This window comes from Fonsecaea pedrosoi, assembly GCF_000835455.1.
Source record: "Fonsecaea pedrosoi CBS 271.37 unplaced genomic scaffold supercont1.3, whole genome shotgun sequence".
Lineage (NCBI taxonomy): Eukaryota > Fungi > Ascomycota > Eurotiomycetes > Chaetothyriales > Herpotrichiellaceae > Fonsecaea > Fonsecaea pedrosoi.
In genome coordinates, this window is record NW_013550613.1 from 12,935 (window position 1) to 33,287 (window position 20,353).

Sequence of the window (20,353 nt, forward strand, 5' to 3'; positions counted from 1 at the left end):
ATACTTCGAGTGGATAGTTCATTGAACCTGAATGACAATCTTGCCCCAGAAATGCTGCCTCTCCATTTCTTTGTAGGCTTCCGGCGCTTCTTCAAATTTGAATATTCGATCAGCGACGATGGGTTTGATGTTGTGTTCTTCAAGGAACGCGTTCATCTGATTAAACATACTCTTCGGACCAACATTCATCCCTCTGACAATACAGAGTTGCCGCTGTATCCAAGAGATGTTGGGTAGGCTTTCACTATTCCCTCTTCCACCGAGGAACCCCACCATAGACACGACGCCCTCGGGTCTAATGGCTTTCAAGCTCTGAGATACTGTATTTTCGCCGCCAACTTCAACGATATGATGCACACCAAGCCCGTCTCGAGTCAGAGATCTGGCAATTTCTCCCCAGTCGGTGTTGGACCTGTAGTTGATGACATGTTGGACGCCCAATGCTTTGAGCTTCTCTGCCTTGTCTGCCGTCGAAGTGGTGGCGATGACCTTCGCGCCAATCGCCAATGCGAGCTGGATCGCGAATAGCGAGACACCGCCAGTTCCTTGCGTGAGTAGGAAATCCCCTGGTTGGAGAGCCCTGGATTCGAGACCGAACAAACAATTCCAGGCAGTCAGGGCAGCGCAGGGTAGGGTGGACCCTTCAATATATGAGAAGTTTTTGGGCATCAACACAAGACCCGTTTCTTCAAATACTCCATATTGTCGCAGAACACCGTCCCGTTGACTCCCCAACGAGCTCTGCCGGATTTCAGGGGTCACGATGCCATCCTGAAGGTCTTGCATGAAGTTCATGCAGACCCTGTTCCCGAGCTTGAATTGCTTCACTCCAGAACCAACGGCAACGATCTCTCCAGCGCCATCAGAGCAGGCAACAAAGCTTTTTGCCAACGGTAATGTGTATCGGCCCAGGGCAATGGCAATGTCGCGGTAATTTAAGGAAACTGCTTCGATGCGAACCAGACACTGATTCTCCCCCAAGTCAGGCAGCGGAACGTTCTCCTGAAGTTGAAGAGCTGCGATTCCCTTGTTTGGGTCAATCACCCACTGGGCAGTTTTGCGAACCGTCATTATGAGGATGAACTATCCAAACAAACTATCGGTGTTCCCTTGGTCCGTCACCCTTCTTATATCAAGCGAGATCGCGACAGTCCACGAAGGAACACTTGATGGATATGCTGATGACTCCCGTACAGCTTACTTACGGTATCTAAATTCAAGCTGTGAAACGCGAGAAAGAACGATCGATGGAAACTGTCCTCTTCATTTCAAAGTGACAACGGTGGTCCCCACTCTGACCAGCATCACACCTTTGACAAGCAACCCGCGAGTGGTATTTGCCGCCACCATGGGGAGGTTGCCCGAATAGTCGGCAGAAACAGGGGCGAACCCTAAACTTCTGACCGGCAGCATATTGTCTTGCCAAACATGTCCTCCGAGAATAATCACAGCACGAGAAAGACAGGAGCACTGAACAAGGTACTTAGACGTACACAGGGTTTGGCGCTCTCGGGAGGAGAATGAGCTGGATTCTGGAACACATGGTCGGCTTCTCGAGGGCAAAAAGCACCGACCCGAGGTCAGTTAAGTTCACCAGCAACTCCATGGCGGAGTCTCCATGTGGTCCCGTCGCATGCCAAAAGTACCGAAAGCGCGCCGTCTGGGCCAAACTTTGATCAGCCAAGGCCGAGTTCTCGCTCCGGTGGATCTGGGGTCATGGTTCCCCAGTTTCCTGCTAATGCCTTCGTCTTTATTGGATTCGACCCTGTCTTATACAGAAAAGTCCGTTACTTGGGTAAGTAACTCACAAGATATCAAGCACTACGACTCCTGGGAAAGCTATAAAACTTGCCCCAGAGTCTGCTGTGGTTTCCTTCTGCCTTCTCTTCGATCAGGACATTGCAATATCTGACACTTGCTCGGTCTCTTACCTTTCTGTCTCCTTCCCAACGATGTCGTCCGAACCGAAAACAATGGCTGCAGTTCCCCTACACATTGAGGAGGGGGTGAAACTCGAATCCGACATTGCTGAAGTGAACGAGCAGGAAAAGCTTGCCACTGAAAAGGTCTTGAACCGAAAATTCGACTTCCGCATTCTCCCATGCTTGTTTCTTCTCTACTTCTTCTCCTTTATGGACAGGGCTAGTATTGGGAACGCCAGCATTGCTGGATTGAATGCCGACCTCAAGCTGCAAGGCCAAAGCTACAGTGTCGCGTTGGCTCTCTTTTTCATCTGTTACTTGATTGTCGACCTTCCGGCCGGCTTGGTGTTCAAGATCATCGGCCCTCGCCCCTTTCTCTGCATCAGCATCTTTTTGTTTGGCACTTGCACCATCTGCCTCGGATTCGTCAAGACTGCATCTCAACTATATGCAGTCCGGTGTCTTCTCGGGCTCTGTGAAGGGGGCTTGACCCCATGTATCGCCATCTACATGGGCATGTTCTATCCACCCGATCATTTACAGCGACGTCTGGCTGTCTACTACTGTGCTGCACCCCTGAGCGGTGCAGTCGGTGGCCTACTAGCGTCTGGCCTCGGAAAAATTCAAGTCGGATCTTACAGACACTGGCCATGGATTTTCTTCATCGAAGGAGCCATCTCCATGATCGTCGGGGTTATCTGCTTCTTCATCCTACCTAACATGCCAGGTCAGTCCAGATTTTTGACCGAGGAAGAGCGCGAGGTGGCCAGAATCAGGTCAGGAAAGATTAGCCGCACCGTCGACGTCAATCATGAACAAGAGAAGTTCACCTGGGCAGCAGTGAAACTAGGGCTTCTGGACTGGAACACAATCCTTCTTTCCACTATTAGCATCGGAACGTATTGCAACATCTACGCCTACAGCCTTTTCTCCCCCGCCATCATCAAAAGCTTTGGGTACAGCACGATCCAGTCTCAGCTTCTCAGCGTGCCTCCGTACATATTCGGCACCATTTGTGTCTTCATGACCTCGATCGCGGCGGATCACGTTCACATCCGCGGGCCTTTTGTGCTTGGCCCGTGCTGTGTTGAGATCATCGGTTGGATCATCCAGATGACATGCAAGGGTGTCGCAGTGAGGTACTTCGGGCTCTTCTTGGTCGCGGGCTCGATCTACCCGATCATCAACTCGACCACATCCTGGCTGATCGGTAATCTGCAGCCCCATTATGTCCGTGCTACCGGGATGTCGTTTGCCGTGACGCTAGGGACAACTGGCGGAATCATCTCGACCTTCACCTACGCGAATGCAAAGACCAATGTTGCTAATGGCGTGGAACTTGCTATGACTGTCATGGTAGTTGCCCTATCTGTACTGTTGATGTGGTTGAATCATGCAGAGAACAAGTTGAGAGCTCGCGGCGGTCGAGACTATCGGCTCAACGAAGGGGTTAGTGCGGCACAGCTAGGATCGCGCCACCCAGACTATGTTCTTTCTCTCTAATGGGTTTCACTGGATCGGGTCTCAAGATCAATGTACATATGATGTCTCTCACTTCGAGGGACTTGGTTATCTATACCTTTGATGCAATCCAGGTTGGAAGGACCAGCAGAACCGCAGAGTTCGTTTCCAAATGTGAAAGGACATTCACACGATTGGAGACTTGCTCTTTCCCGATTGCTAGATGGATGGATGCAGCTGGAACAATTCCATCCATGACCATTGGTTAATTACTAGCTTGCGTCTGAGAGATATGTAATTTTTGAGTGGACAATCTTAGGCAGATGATCCAAGTTCCATGTCCCGCGTCCCCTGTCCCCGTGGATGAGGGGATCAGACAAGGCTTTCGAAGATACAGATTCTCAGCATGAAATAGAATACTTCACTTGACATAATCTGTCACTTCGTTACCTCTCGTCAGGGGACCATTTTCTGTACTTTACTCATGTAATATATCGACCGATTTACGTCTGCAGATACAGAAGCGACACGGAACTCAGGCATGTTTGCCTATCACGTACATCTAGAGCCTCTGTCACCTTTTAGTCCGGGTCAGGACTACAATTGGCTTCTCTGGAGACTTCTCTGCCTATCCTCCGAGTCATATATGTGTGACGTTGTCTGGGTCAGCGACAACACTGATATTGTCCAATGGGTTGGACGTCAGCGCAATGAAATCGGTATCATAACCTGCCTTTAACATGCCAGTTTCGGGAGCTTGAGGGCTCAGGACTTCTGGAGCAGTCGCTGTAGATGCCTCGATCGCCTTTAAGGGGGTCATACCGCCCACTTGAACCGCCAGCTCGAGACCCCTACCGTTGTGGCCGTGACTTACTGGGCTGTCTCTTTTGCTGATGCCATGGTCTGATCCGCTGGCGATCTTGACGCCGGCAGCCACTGCAGCCCGCTATGCGTTAGCATGTTGCTCTGCTACTGGTTTCAGCTTCTCGAATGCCCTCTTTAAGTGGCTGTGGCTAAGCCGTCGTCCATAATCTCGCGGGTAGGGACTAAGTTGATCCCTTTCTCCTTTATCAGCGCAATCGCCTCGTCATCCAGACAGGTTACGTGCTCGATTGTGGTGGAACCCCCTGAATCGCTGCCTTAATATCTGCCAGACCGTGACCGTGCGCCGCAATTGACCGCTGAGCCCGAGTTACCTGCTCGACCATGGTCTTGATCTTCTCATCGGAGAACTACTTGTGCTTCGGGTCGTCACAATCGCTGGACACACATGCACTTGCGCAAAACTTGATGCATTTGACGCCACGACGTCGTGTGCTGTATGGCACGCGCTATCCTAACTCGGTGATGTGGAGCGGCGAGTTGCGGGTCTATGGGGCCATTCTATATCCGTTTACGATTACCTTTCTAACCGAGTCCTTTTCAGCTTAACCCTGATTGGTAATGGTGGTCTCTGCAGAATAGACAGTATGTGAAATTCTATCCCATCCATGTCATCTCAATTACACCGGCCCACGGATTTCGGCATACGGTCAAAGCGCTCAAATCTGGACTTGATCAAGTGCCGATATAGTCTCGGTGACCTTGGCCGGAGGACATGATGGAATGGACTGTAAGATACTATCCATTGTTGTCTGTTGCCGCTCAGGGCTATTCAAACCACCGGGCTCCCTTTGAACTACTTTCAAGATTAGTGACACTACCCCGCGCTTTCCAGTGAGCAATGTTAATGCCTCGTAGTCTATATATTATTGCTCAAATCGCCCCAGCAACTGAGGGCACTATGGTAGTTTGTAAGCAGCCACACCTCTCAGGTCCTGGTCATGATGCGCTCTCTAGTTGTACTACCTTGCCTCCTGGGCACTCTAGTCCAAACAACCTTTCCCACAACTCCTCCCAGGTCGGCTAATGTCCACGTCACTCATTTTCCTCGGACAGACATGAGTCGAGTGAACCATTTTGCACCGTGTTGCAATGAGCCACGTCGGCTGATGTTGACACTACATCAGCTAAATACCTGTCAACAGACTAAACACATCACCTACGTACCGCTCACGTCGGCGGCAGCATTGACAGACCTATTTTCATGCTACATACCAAATATAAGCTTCGACAACTTCCAGCTACAAGTGTGCCCGGAGCCGCCAGAGAACAACACTGCACTACTTCTATTCTTCTCTCCCGGCTACCTGGCCCCTCGTGTGGTATACGCTATAATAACACAGTGGGTTGCCTCATTGGGTTTCAATGTACTTGCGATAAATCATGCCCATGATGGCACAATCGTTAAGTACACAGACGACAGTTATGTGGCATATGTCCACGTTACAATCACGGACAGTATCCTCACACTACTTGAACCTCGTATTGCGGACGTCTCCTTCGTATTTGACACCGTGACCAAAGGTACCCTTTTCCAGCAGCTCGGAATACACTCGCTAGACACCGACCGAATGGCCATATTCGGACACACCTTGGGAGTGCTAAAGCTGTTGGTGCTTTGCTGGCGAAGTCACGACTTCGAGCTGGCTGCAACATAGATGGAGGTCTCTGGGGAGATGAGATCACCATGATCAGCAGTCGTCCGTACCCCCACGTACTGCAGGTAACCATCCGGCGTGGAATATCTCGTTGGTGGAGAACTGACCTTACCAGATGGGCCGGTGCATAACCCGCTAACGGACTCCCTGGTCCTGCCACAGCTTCTGGGGACAAACCGGACCGGCTCGGCCGTTGAGACCTTCATTGGAACCATTGATTCGACTCTTCCATGAGATACTAGAAGCGAAGTACGCAGATCTGCTCGACATACCGAGCCCAGAATTTCCTGAAGTGTCCTTCAACAAAACGTCCTCTGGCGCATACTATTGAGGTCTGCGGTGCTCTTTGGGATGAATCGAGGCAATCGTGCGGGGGCGGAGCTGGTTAGCTGGCGTCGACCACGACTCGCCGAATTAGACGGAGACGTGGTATTCAGTTCTGAGATACAGTCCCTCATCAGTGTCAAAGCGCCTCAGTCTCTGCCACCAAGCAGATCCCTAATGCGAGCCGTCCTTGGCGCTGGTCTTGGAATTCTAGCACCGAAATTCGATTAAAACGTCAATCTCATGGCGACATCTTTTCCCATAGAGTTCTCTAGCTCCTAAATCCTCTCAAACTCATTGGGCAATCTCTCCCCCTTGACCCAGGCCGATACCCCCTGGGCAAAGAGCTCTGGAAACTGCATGTCCCATCCATGCGTTGCCTCTCTTAGCACAATTGCTCCCGACCCATCCTCAGGCCACGCTACGTCCTGTTCAGTCCGCCTGCTCTTCAGCGCTTCGCCCGTCTTCTCTGTCATAGGCACATCATCCCCTTGCGCCCCCGCAACAGACAGTGTCCGTACTTTCAACTGGCGCACGTGATCCAGGGTGAATGACAAGATCCACGGGAACATATCTTGGACCAACTCCCAAGTGATGTTGTCCCTCATCTCAGCCACCAATTTGTCGCTAAGTTTCAGGCCAAGTAGCGAAGCTTGATACCGGTAAACCCAGTCAGGGAGCCAATGCAGCATAAACCTCATCGTATAATAGGTCAGCCTTGTCCAGCGCGCCATGAACAGGCGTATTCCGACCACTGGCGCAGCACCTGTAACAAAGAGTGAGAGGACGAGGTCGTGGTGGTGCAAGGCGAGGCACTGGCCTATGTAGCCTCCCATGGAGACGCCAACGACGTGTGCCTTTCCGCCATGGGCGTGCGATCGAATGAGTCGTGCGACATAGCAGGCTGAGTTATCGATCGTGCCTGGTTTAATGTGGCGTGACGCAGAATGCAACGGTAGGTCAGGGACGAGGACATGGAACTCAGAGAGGTGCGGAAGCACGAGCGCAAATTCGAGGCGGCATGTGAAGCCTCCGTGCAGAAGGATAATAGTTGTCGGCTTTTCGTCGTTCAATGAGGTAAATGACAATGATCTTGCGGGCGAGTCTGCTGGTGACGATGAGGCCATGACGAACAATCTTCGAGATAGAAATGGTGAATGAGCAGACCATTTAATACATGTCCTGTAGCTTCGATTGGGTACTCCAGGTACAGCACCCTAGCAAAAATATCCTTCACCCCACCATTTTTCCACCTACTAGATTTTCAGCTACCACTACTTATTTCTTTAATTACTTTAACTACGTTCGCTTAATCTCTCTATAATTACTATTATAATGATAAAAAGTAATGAATATTCTGATTTTATACGTAGTATAATTAATGGACTTCACTTAGCTGGAAAGTCGCAGCGAGAGATCGCCGATATCGTTTAAATACCTCGTAGTTTAGTCTAGTACATTCTTAATTATCTTAAGTTATAGAGCTATTAACGCTCTAGTAGACCTAAAAAACTATCGAATACTCTAAAGAGAAGACTTATCCGTTACGTAAAGAAATTTCCTAGGTATTCCTATTAATAGTTAATCGATAATAACGATCTTAATGTCTTAATTAATACCGTTCGAAGAGTACTACGCGACTACGGATTACGCCGCTAGATGACTAAAAATAGGCCTAAACTAACTAAGGAATATACTCGTAAACGCCTTAATGTTAGAAACGGCCTTCATATGACCTGGGGCGCGGGGTACCTACAGGCAGGTCTGCCGGGGCGGCAGCCTGACTATACAAGGCTAGGTCACGTACCGCACGTAACTACCTAAAAAGGAAATGTTTAATATATTGGTATAGTAGTATACTACTATATTAATATATTAACATACCATTCCCAGTTACCTATTCGGGACATGCCCCTCAAGTATATAGCTACGCTCATTCCCCTTTCATAGTTACACTCTCTCGTAGCCAATTCATAACATCTACTTCACTATACTATTCTAAAGTCACTCGACTATTTATACCTTACGTACTCTCGACCCAGCTCATGCAATAAAGGAACTATAACTAAGGAAGCCTAACCCCGTTAGGCTATATAGGAAGCAGCTCTAATACTTTAGCTACTATACACCGGTACGAGAGACGACCTTTATAAGTAGTTACGGAAGACATATAAGGCCCACATCCCCAACCGACGAACTCCTCGTACGATAAGCGTCACGACTATCTCTAAACGACACGATGGCAGGACTAAGTATACCAAGACCGACACCATCAGATACCACTACAGTAGAGATAGCGTCGGTGGCTCCTATTGCGGTAGAACTAGTACCTAAGGGTAAGATCGGAAACCTACCTAAGCCCTTTAATGGAGCGTAGGAAAGACTTATACCCTTTATTCACTATATAGATATATATCTATTAATAAACCTAGGAGACTTCCTAAGCGACATATAAAAGATCCTCTTTATAGGAAGCTATTTCGAAGGAGGAGCCGAAGCCTAGCTCCGCCCGTTCATTAAAGACTATATAGAGAATCAGCTAGATAATAGGGAAGACGAAACTATTGCATTGTTTCGAACTTTCTAGGGGTTTAAGACGAAGGTCCGGAAGGTGTTCGGAGTAAGGGACGAAGAAAAAGAGGCGGAACGATAAATCATAAACCTACGCTAAACGGGCTCGGTTTAAGACTATATAACTAAGTTCCGAACCCTAAACGTAGTACTTAGGTAGGGTGATAGTATGTCGATCCCTATTTTCCGCGAAGGCCTTAAGCCAGCGATCAAATGGGAAATAAGAACGTATAAGAGCGAAAAAATCGAAGACTGGATTAACGGAGCGATCTAGGTCGATAACGACTACTAAGAATATAAACGCCACGACAGTTACCGTCGAGGATTCGTAGTAAGGGGATAAAGGTCTAATACTAAGAAATAAAGGTAACCATACTATAGACTAATGCCGATGGACCTCGACTAAGCCTAGAAAAAACGAGGGACGACCTAAGTTAAAGATATAAAGTAAGGTAGGAAGCTAAGTAGGTTAAGGAATCAAGGGAACTATTACAATTACGGAAAACCTAGTCACTATACAAGGGAATGTAAGTCCCTAAAGAAACAGGTAAATCAGGTAGAACCCCAGAAAAAGAGTTAGGTAAAGAGGTTAGAGATAAAACCAGAAGTAAACGTAGTTTACGCAGGAGAATTAGTGAATTACTAAAGCGTAACAATCCTCGCCATTACTCCGAATCGCATCCACATTAAAACGAAGTACTGGAGCGATAAGGAATGCGTAGATCCTATATACCTAAAAGGAACTATATTCTAACACTACTATACGGTCTACGAGCTAATAGAGGAACTAAAATTAAGGGAAAGGATCTTTTCGATTATCCTATATAAAAACCCGGAATGCCCTAGGAATCAAATAGAGGGCTATATTTATTTACATTAGGGGGGAAACCTAGAAACTTAATATATATATAAGATCGAAGAAAGCTAGGTAGAACCGGAAATTAACATAACGGGCCGATTCGACCTAAACGAATGGGAAGAAGACGACGAGCACCTAACTATACTTACGATACTCGAATAACTATATAAAGAGGCTCTTCGGATCGTATAAAGAGTACGAGACCTCGGAGTAGGAGGAACCGAAGAACAGCGAGACGAAATACTCTAAGAAATGGCCAGACTTATGATGAGGATCTTAGAAGAACGGCGAATCCTTAGAGAGCGCTACGAACGAGCTAGAATACTAGGGTTAAACGACGATAGAATCCTAGAGGTATTCCGTATCTATAGAGAACGAGGTGTCCCCGTACCGTACGTGGATAAGATACTAGAGGGAGTATTAATTAGGGGTAACTTCGCCTATAATAAGGTAGCGAGATGTCCGCTAAGGAACATACCCTATTATCATAAACGACACCTAGACTATCTACAGCCGGAAGCTTTAGGAATGTTAATTAAAGAAGCTAGAGAGGTACACTAGGCGTCAGTTAAACGATGTAGAGATTAGAACTATAAGGTATCCGACCCGCGAGGCGGGAAGATAGACCACCTATACTAGCTAAAAAACTAAGGTAGGGACGGCCTATAGAGTAGGTCGCCTAAGGAAGAACAGCTCCACTAAGGCGCGAGCGGAAGAGGGCCCGCGGGAAAAGCGTAGTAAGGGATCAACTAGAGGAACTATATAGAATAACTATAGCGACTCACTCGCATTCGATCATTCTACACGGAACCCTAGGGGATCAGGAAGTACATATCCTCATCGACTCAGGATATACCGGTAACATCGTTAGCTACCGGGTAGCTAATAAGCTAAAAGAATGGAGATACGAGAGAGCTACATCTTATAAACTATCAGGATTTACCGGAAAAGCATTATCCAGCGTCATATACGAATTAAGAAGAATTCGATTATCGATCGACGAGCACTATAAAGAGATCAGCCTTAACGTCGCGGAGACGAAATACGATATCGTGCTCGAAATACCATAGCTAAAAAGGTATAACCCTATTATCGACTGGATAAAGGTCCAGGTACGGTTCGATAACTGTAACCATATAGAAAGACCTCAAGACCGAGAGGTAATGGCGGTATAATCTTACGAGAAAAAGGAAATTTAGGTACGACCCATGAAAATACTGGCCGAAGTATCCGTATACCCGCTAGAATACGAAGGACTTAAGGAAGTCTTTAAAAAGAAGGTAGGACTCGAGGCACTACCTAAACATAAGCCGTAGGACCACGAAATACGACTCTAAGAAGGAAAGAAACCTACGTTCGGACCGCTCTATTTACTATCCGAAGTAGAGTAACAGGCTTTACGTAAATACCTTAAGGATAACTTAATAAAAGGCTATATTAGACCCTCGGAATTAGAAGTAGGCTATCCGATCCTATTTATCCCTAAGAAGGACGGTAAAGAACTCCGATTATATATAGACTATCGGAAGCTGAACGACATTACCGTCAAAAATATATACCCGCTACTACGGATTAATAAGCTATAGGATAGGCTTAGGGGCGCGAAGTACTTTATAACGATCGATGTAAGAGACGCGTATTACCGTATACGCATAAAAGAAGGCGAAGAATGGAAGATAGCCTTCAGGACCCGCTATAGTCTATATGAATACTGCGTGATACTATTTAGGCTTACTAACGCACCAGCGACGTTCCAAGCACTAATTAATAACGTCTTACGGAAATACTTAGACATCTTCTACGTCGCATACCTTAACGACATCCTAATATACTCGGAGGATTATAAGTTATATGTAGAATACGTTATAAAGGTACTGGAAGCACTAAAGGAATACTAACTACCAGTTAAGCTAGAAAAGTACCAGTTCCATAAACTAAGTATAAAGTTCCTTAGTTACATCGTCTCGTAAGACGGACTATAGATTAATCTAGATAAGATTAAAAGCGTATTAAAATGGCCAGAACTAATAACGTTAAAAGAACTATAAGCGTTCCTTAGATTCGTAAATTACTCGAGGAAGTTCATCAGGAACTATTCGCGAATCGCAGCACCCCTAACGAGTCTAATAAAGAAGGGAGTCGCGATCTTTACTTTAATAGACGACGCCCGGGAAGTAATATAGAAACTAAAGAAGGCGTTTACGGAGGCTCCGATCCTCACGATCTTTAACCTAGACCTCCAGACACTCCTTAAAACGGATGCATCAGACGGCGCGATCGCCGCAGTCCTAATATAGATAGGATAAGATAAAAAGATAAGGCTAGTAGCTTACTTCTCAAGGAAAATGACAGCACTAGAGCTAAACTATAATATATATGATAAAGAACTACTTACTATCGTCGAAGCACTGAAGTACTAGAGAGTATACCTCGAAGGACCGAAACATACGGTAAAGATATACTTAGACCATAAGAACCTACTATACTGGAATACGACTAAGGTTCTCAACCGAAGATAGGTAAGGTAGGTAGAAACACTTACTACTTATAACTTCCAGATTTACTATATAAAAGGAAAAGAGAACGGTAGAGTAGACGCTCTAAGCCGAAGAGTAGATTATATGATAGACATCAAACTAACGCCCGCATCGCTACTACGATAAGAAGGAGAGTACCTTACGTACGTATAGCCTACTTACGCAGTAGGAGGGCCGTTATACAATACGAACAACGGGTACGATATAAGAATCTAGATAAAAGACATAACGGGACTGAAACAGCCCTAGAAAATATAAGAAAATAGGAAAGTAGTTATAGAATACTACTACAATAACCTACTTATAGGATACCTAAGAACGGACAAAATAATCGAACTAATTACTCGATATCACGAACCATAGAAAAACATGAGGAAAGACATCCAGGAATTCACACGGAACTGCGAAGTTTATGCATAAGATAAGTATAATAGATATAAACCATACGGATTACTACAGCTACTATAGGCGCTAGAGGGCGCGTAGACATTAATTATAATAGACTTTATCACGAAACTACTAAAGTTAAGAGAGCCCCTTACGGGTATAACTTATAATAGTATTCTAGTGATATACGATAGACTCACGAAGTTCTCCTACTTTAGACTATACTTAGAGAGCTTAACGGTAGAAGACTTCGTATATAAATTCTTAAGAACCGTATTCGTAAACTACGGCATACCAAAAGAAATCATTACGGACCGAGATAAGCTCTTTACATCGAAGTTTTAGAAAGAACTAATGAGGCTATTAGTTACGAAGCACAAACTATCTACATCATTCCACCCCCAGATAGATGATCAGATAGAAAGAACGAACTAGACACTGGAACAATACCTACGGATATACGTAGACTATAGATAAACGAATTAGGTTACGATACTACTAATCGCATAATTCTACTTCAATAACTATAGGTTAGCAATAGGACTAAGCCTATTCTACGCTAATTACGGATTCCACCCGAGGCTAGAAGATAATGTTTAAGAAAGCTCGAACCCGAGAGTACTAGTAAAAGTTAATACGATGAAGGAAATCTACGAAAGATTACGAGAGACCCTATAATTTATCATAAAGAGAATGGCAATATACGTAAATAAGAAAAGGGTCGAGGGACCGCCCCTAGAGGAGGGGGACCCCGTCTACCTTTTACGAAAAAACATTAAGATAAAACGGCTAAGTACGAAATTAGATTATATTAAGCTAGGACCATTTAGAATTAAGGAAAAAATAGGAAAGGTCAACTACCGACTGGAACTTCCTAAGGACATGAGAATTTACAGTGTATTCTATGTTTCATTACTCGAACCAGCGCTAAAGAACGCTAAGCCAGTTAAGTCACTACCTTTAGACGAAGAAGTCGCAATAGAAGAGTACGACGTGGAGAAAGTACTTAAGAGACGCGTCAGGTATAGTACTTCCCAGTACCTAATTAAGTAGTTAGGATACGACGAGTTAGAAAACAGTTAGGAACTAGAGGCTTACCTTATAAAGGAGACCCTAAAGGAAGCTTAAGAGTAACACCTTAAGTAGTTTCACTAGATAACATAGCTTCCTAATCAATCTATTCGACGCTCGGGGCGCCGGACTAAGTAAAGTTAGGCTTAGCTAGAGCTACCTCCTCGGAGTCGGGCAACTCATTAAAGACACCCAACGCTTACATCTTACGACGTAACATTCGACTCGAGACCTCCTCCAAGCGAGAAAGGTCGTCTTATAGGGAACCGTCCTCCTCTTCTACAGTAGCTAACGCCAGCTGGGCGTCCACCATCGCTTTACGTAAACGAGCAATTTCCTTTCGCTTCGCCCGCGACTTTACAACTAATTGTTTCTTTTATTCCCCTACTTTTCGGAATTCTTCCATCGAGAAAGTGCCGTTACATTTCCGCTATTTCCGGAGACATTCGGCATAAGAAGACGACTATTCGCGGTCGTAGTAATAGACAACCCCGTAGTTAGTATACTCGGTATAGGCCACCATCGCGATATTTTCTAAATCGGCAGAAATGGAATCGGCGAGTTCGATACGACGCTCACTTTAAGTTTTTACCGGCTTTATAGATCGGCGAGGTTTAACTATACGGAAGGACTGCATAGTTAGCCATAGAGAACAAGGGAAGAGGAAAAAAGACGAGAGACGATGGAGGGTAGGCGCGGCCTACCTTAAGTACGTTAAGGACAACGAACAGGAAGGAGGGGAGATGGTATTAGAAACGGCCTTCATATAACCTGGGGCGCGGGGTGCCCACAGGCAGGTCTGCCGGGGCGGCAGCCTGACTATATAAGGCTAGGTCACGTACCGCACGTAACTACCTAAAAAGGAAATGTTTAATATATTAGTATAGTAGTATACTACCATATCAACATATTAACATACCATTCCCAGTTACCTATTCGGGACATGCCCCTTAAGTATATAGCTACGCTCATTCCCCTTTCATAGTTACACTCTCTCGTAGCCAATTCATGACATCTACTTCACTATACTATTCTGAAGTCACTCGACTATTCATACCTTACGTACTCTCGACCTAGCTCATATAATAAAGGAACTGTGACTAAGGAAGCCTAACCCCGTTAGGCCATACAGGAAGCAGCTCTGACACTTAAGTTTACTCTAGCGTATAAAGACTAGACCTAGGAGGAATAGTCGCGAGTTATCTAGTTAGACGAATATTCGATACTCCGCGGTAGTAGGATCGTACGCGAATAGCTATTCCGTACGCTAAAATAGAAGTAGAAAAAGGACTTTATTATACCTCGAGGTAAAGCTTAAGACCTCTCGATCATGATCTAGGTAGTAATCTAGGGCTAAGAGGCATTAGACGCCGTTATTCTATCGCGCGACTAGGAGTCTAAAAAGATAGGCTATTCGGCTAATTTCTATCTCGAAGTACTTAAGGAAAACATTCCTACCTACTAGGAACTAGAGAGGATATTTATATAAGATAATACCCTAATTTATAAAGCGAAAAAGGTTATAGAATAGTTCGTAGACCGTAGAATAATAGTAATAGATTAGCTACTATTTTCGCCTGATTTAAACCTAATTAAATCCCTCTAGTTTAAACTGAAATACCTCGTTAACGAGGTCGATCCTAGCCTTAAGGATACTACTAGCGATAGCGAGGCTATTAGGTAGCGATTTATAAGCGTAATTACTAGGGCCTAGGCTAGTATTAGCCCTAGAAAGATTAAGGTAGTAGTTAAGTTAATAGATAATAGGATTAACGAAGTTATCGCCGCCGAGGGCTAGTATACGCGATATTAATAGTTTTTTTTTTTTTTACGGAGCTAGGTTTATAACTATTTAGCTAGAGATCCTACAATTTATATTAAATTATCTTATAAATTAAGTGTATAGTAGCTACTTATTATAGAGGTAGTAAGGGTGAAAACATCTAGTAGGGTGGGGGTGGACGGATATTTTTACTAGGGTGCTGTATCTACCTCGGTAGTTACTAGGCAGGTACCTACATACCTAGTGAAGTGTTCGGTTAAGTCTGACGCTTTTGAGAGCGTCAAATACGCTAAACGCTCCAAGATTCTCGTTTAGGGGCGTCACGGGAAGGGAATTTAGTGGCAATTACGCCTATAAATTTAGGGGCTCACTCATGAATGTCCCTGGCTGCCGAGTGTCTGCCTGTACTGGAGTCCTCCGGGTCCCCCTTCTATCGTCGTTTATTCTGACTCTACGGAGGTCTTATCAGGACAGTCTGTTCCCAGTAGATTCACGGTGATACTTTCCAGCCTCAAGGCACCAGTTCACAAAAGAGACGCCGATATCGGCACGGGGACACGGCCACTGAATCACGGTTCTGCAGTTCTAAGAGCCCCCCTGTTCCACAATGAAAAGTCAATCTACCATCAGCGCATTACCTCGACACTGGTGCATTCCAGAGCAAATCCAGCCTATATGATAGTTGACCTCGAATGGACGAGTGTCGACACGCTGCTACGATCCCTCCTGCGACACTCACAAAGCTCGATAGTTATCTCGTGGTAATTGTGATGGACAGGCATGGGGACCAGCAAGAAAGCCAATTCACGGGGTTATGAACGCTACTATAGTTTAGCATGCTCTTCAAGTGACAGCTCTTGTCTCGCGGGTCCCCTCGACTGCCGTCACCCTCGAACCCATTATTCCTTCGCTCGTTTGACTGGTACTCTGTTCGGAACTGCTATCTGTGCGCCAACCGAGGTTCAAGACGCCCGTGCATCAAGAGGCTAGAGTATCTTCCCAAAACCAAAAGGAACTTGAAAGCGTCTGTGGCACGGTTAGTCAGTGGCCTTCCTCAAGTCACATGTCCTTGTACTTATTGCACATTGCCCTCACCAGCCATAAAAACGTTACGACGAGCTGGATGAGAATCATGATACAGTCCCCTGTAGGAGTATCCGTATACCAGCAAACGGTCACCTTATCAAATGCACGGTTGGCGAGTTCTGGAAGTACCTCTCTGAGACCCTCTCTGAGCCGATGTTCTCCATCTTCAGGTACGAAACTGGAACGCTGCGTGCCCTGGGGTGTCTAAAGCGATGGCGGCGAGTGCTGGTAATCTTGGAGTCCAGGACAGCGACCTCCTCACTACCCAGCGGCCGCGTATAAGCCCAGCCTTGGACGACCACTTTCAGAAGTTTGTCTCTGGGTAGGGTGGGAAAACAAACCATCCCGTCGAAAGCTGATGCAGATGGGGAGATTGCGGTACTTGGTCATTTCAGCGTCTGTCAGACGGAGAGATGCGAGGACCTAGCCAGTAGAAAGGACTGAATTGGGCATGTCAGCGAGGTTTTGGGTCCAGGCCACGCAGCGAGAACGAGGAAGTCTCCCAACGCCTGTGTGCCAGCGAGGTTCGCAGCGCAGTGACCTTGCCTGTGCTGTCCACCTGGAGACCGACCATAGTTCCAGCTCGGCCTGTGACGAAGGATACCCAGAGTTCGAGACATTCGTTGCGGAGTTAAGTGATGGCATTCTCAGTGTCGACCCAGCTAGCCTGCTCGTGCTGGTAACATTCGAAATTAGGACCTGCCAATGGCCCGCTGAGAACCTGGTACAGGCGCCTGGCGGCCTCAACAGTGTCCAATTTCCTCCATGGTAGACTTGCCTTGGCCAATGCCGCCGTGGTCCTGTCGATGTAAGTGCCCGGGTTCCTCGTGTTGCTGGTGAGGAGAAACGCCGAGGGACCAAAAGTGTGGCTGTACTTGGGACGTTGTGACCACTTCTTATCCGCATCATAGGCCAGGCGAAGATAGTCTGGATCTGCATAGTCGAATTGCATCACACGTGAGATGTCTACGCTCGAGCCGTCAGGAACCTTTGGACACTTAGCATACCTCTCAAACGAGGTAGACTCTTTCCTTACTGGGGCAACATGCCGATGCAGGACTGTGATGTTGTGATAGCCTTCAGAAGCCAGCTCATACGCCGTGGTCAAACCAAAGGCCAGGGCGCCCACGATGATGATGGCAGCGTCTGTCTTCATCTTTTTTGCCATCGTCAGTTAAATAAAATCTTGTTGTACACAGCTGTATCATTCGAGTTCAAGCTGTTATGCTGGTAGATAGGAAACAGAAAGGCCAATGAACGAGGCTTTAACAATGGGTGCCACATGGACCCGGACACCGACGGCATTCGACCCGGACTTCCAATGACTTGAGGGCAAAATTAGCATTCCCGATGAGTGAATGGTGTGATCTCGCGTGTTTAGTGGTTATATTGAAACGGGTTTGACCGCAGGAGCGATCTCCACCTGGTCTTGAAGAGCGATGGGAAGGGGAGGTATCACGGTTTGCTATCGTTGGCGGAAGCTGGCCCCGGAGTTGTGCTTGGAGGCGACATCTCGGTGTGTAGCATCGACGATAATAGATTTTGCAGACACCATGACCAAAATTTTGATCTTGAGATCATTAAGCCTTCGTGAGTTGTCAGGGCTTGCCCGTCCCTGGGGCCAACCGATCCTGCCATACCTCATCTCGAGGTTGCCTTGGTGGCGGCGAGCCCGCATCGCATGATATGCACACAGCAAAGCTGGGGGTAATTGTCATGTGACAATTCAAGCCCGGCCCCATGTGCGACGTTTCGCATGACCAGGTCAGTGACTGTATTACTTGAGCTCGAGGTCAGGTACACACCCGGTGTCGCACGATATCAGGAGCGAGTCCATTTGCCCTACTTTGACTTGCATGGTGGCCATCAACGGTGAGCCTGTGTGTGGGCCGGGGGCAGGGTCTCCGTGTTCCGTAGAATACTAGGTACCCATCAAGTACGGGCCGACGGCGGCTAAGGAGGGAGAGAGGCAAGGAGGGAGAGTACAGCGGACTAAATCGTGCGACAGGTGTTAGATGTGAAATTCGGATAGACTAGTGTCAGTGCTGTCTAGTTGTTGTTGTAAGACCCTTCGTTGCGCCCAGACGTTCGAGTTGTCTTGAGCATCTGGCTCCAAGATGCTCAAACACATGACACTTGGAGCGAACCGAGCAGGGTATGGATAAAGTGACATGGTAAGCATGGATGGCGAGATGGGTGTGCAACAGGTACCGAGAACACCGCGCCAAGCGAGACCCTGTCCGCGTCGTACCATTCATGTCCCCCAGCTCCCCCTCAATCCGCAAGCCTCACCAGCTTCCACAGCTTCAAGCCAGCTGATATGGAGGTATCACCCACAATTCCCCATTGTTGGAGAACTTCTCACGCCACAAAGCCACCGCAGCATCATCTTACAATGTCTTTATTACATTCAGATCGTCTGCTCCACAATCATCGCTCTTCCGGATCAAGATCTTGGCTAGCTTGGTCAGTCCCTGCAATACCGGTATCTTCTAGAAAATGGCCCACGACCAAGTGCCGGCGACCATGAAGGCCCATGTACTTGAGGAGTACAATACGCCTTATCAACTGCGCGATCTCCCGGTGCCAGCCATCGAATGTGCACATGACATCCTCATCAAAGTAGATGCGGCTTCATACTGCCACACAGATGCAGTCCTCGCTTCGGGAAAAATGCGCCCTCCACCTCTTCCACACATAGGCTGCCACGAATTTGCCGGGACTGTCGTTCGCATGGCTGACCAGCCTCCTGCACACGGGTTGAAGGTGGGCGACCGCGTGGCTGTCCCGGGCCGTGGAAATCATGTCTGTGGGAGATGTCTCGAGTGCCAGGATCCTTCTGGCCCCCTCCCCGATGAGCCTGGCTATTCTGTCTATTGTCCCAACGCTGGCGGCGGTCTTGGTGTAGGCAGTAAACCAGGAGGTTTCCGAGAGTACGCCGTGGTCGACTCACGACAAGTAGCCAAAATTCCCGACAGTATGACCGCCGTGGAAGCTGCACCACTGATGTGCGCAGGACTCACCATCTTCGCGGCACTGAGAAAATGTGAGCTCGAGCCTGGACAGCGAGTAGGGATCATGGGATGCGGAGGAGGGCTTGGGCACTTGGGTTTGCAGTTTGCCACCAACATGGGCCTGAAGACAACTGGAGTTGACGTAGCGTCGCAGGCGCTGGGATTGGCACGAAGCCTGGAGACTGGTGCTACGATTATCGACGCCTCGACCAAAAGCGCAGCAGAGGCCAAGCAGGAGATGGGCACAGAGGACGGCAGACAGCATCCATCCGAGATGGGACTGGACGCTGTAATCATCTTGCCCGAGAGTCAGAAGTCTTTCGATTACGGGATGGAGCTGCTGAAGAACGGCGGCCTCTTGGTTCTGGTATCTTTCCCACCCGAGGGGTTCCATATCTCAGCAGATGACCTGGTCTTTCGTCGCATTCGCGTGGTTGGCAGCTTGATTGGTTCCAACAAAGCCATGAGAGACATGTTTGATTTCTGCGTCAAGAAGGGCGTGAAGGCAAAATCCAGAACATATCCCTTCCCGAAGCTCAACCAATTGGTGACTGACTATCACGCGGGCGTCGGTGGCAAGCTAGTCCTGGACATGTTAATGAAGGAGTGAATGACTTTACTCCTCACTCTAGGGAGTCTGTATGGTTTGCTCATCTCTGGCCAGATCTCGATTGTATTGACTACAGGGTGTATTCAGTCCAAATCTTAACCTTGGTGATGAGATCAGGATTCCACTGCAGCCTCGCTTTCAATGACTCAGTTTGCATTCCTCACCGTCAAATATGCGGCCGCCCTGTG

The 20,353-nt window shown here is 47.2% G+C and overlaps 6 protein-coding genes across 6 annotated transcripts; 2 read left to right on the plus strand and 4 right to left on the minus strand.

Annotated features, from left to right (window-relative positions):
* Window positions 1-18: 18 nt before the first annotated feature.
* On the minus strand, window positions 19-1,071 carry Z517_03870 (uncharacterized protein; the record flags this gene model as incomplete). Its single annotated transcript, XM_013429201.1, has 1 exon — window positions 19-1,071. One exon carries the CDS (start codon window positions 1,069-1,071, stop codon window positions 19-21), a length of 1,053 nt encoding a protein of 350 aa, XP_013284655.1.
* Window positions 1,072-1,952: 881 nt separating this feature from the next.
* Z517_03871 (uncharacterized protein) lies at window positions 1,953-3,425 on the plus strand (the record flags this gene model as incomplete). The annotated part of the gene is made up of 1 exon (XM_013429202.1): window positions 1,953-3,425. One exon carries the CDS (start codon window positions 1,953-1,955, stop codon window positions 3,423-3,425), a length of 1,473 nt encoding a protein of 490 aa, XP_013284656.1.
* Window positions 3,426-4,023: 598 nt separating this feature from the next.
* On the minus strand, window positions 4,024-4,283 carry Z517_03872 (uncharacterized protein; the record flags this gene model as incomplete). Its single annotated transcript, XM_013429203.1, has 2 exons — window positions 4,024-4,234; window positions 4,258-4,283. 2 exons carry the CDS (start codon window positions 4,281-4,283, stop codon window positions 4,024-4,026), a joined length of 237 nt encoding a protein of 78 aa, XP_013284657.1.
* A 2,242-nt stretch (window positions 4,284-6,525) lies between these two features.
* On the minus strand, window positions 6,526-7,374 carry Z517_03873 (uncharacterized protein; the record flags this gene model as incomplete). Its single annotated transcript, XM_013429204.1, has 1 exon — window positions 6,526-7,374. The coding sequence occupies one exon, from the start codon at window positions 7,372-7,374 to the stop codon at window positions 6,526-6,528; it is 849 nt and encodes a 282-aa protein (XP_013284658.1).
* Window positions 7,375-17,172: 9,798 nt separating this feature from the next.
* Z517_03874 (uncharacterized protein) lies at window positions 17,173-17,709 on the minus strand (the record flags this gene model as incomplete). The annotated part of the gene is made up of 2 exons (XM_013429205.1): window positions 17,173-17,529; window positions 17,578-17,709. 2 exons carry the CDS (start codon window positions 17,707-17,709, stop codon window positions 17,173-17,175), a joined length of 489 nt encoding a protein of 162 aa, XP_013284659.1.
* A 1,331-nt stretch (window positions 17,710-19,040) lies between these two features.
* On the plus strand, window positions 19,041-20,165 carry Z517_03875 (uncharacterized protein; the record flags this gene model as incomplete). Its single annotated transcript, XM_013429206.1, has 1 exon — window positions 19,041-20,165. The coding sequence occupies one exon, from the start codon at window positions 19,041-19,043 to the stop codon at window positions 20,163-20,165; it is 1,125 nt and encodes a 374-aa protein (XP_013284660.1).
* Between the last annotated feature and the right edge of the window lie 188 nt (window positions 20,166-20,353).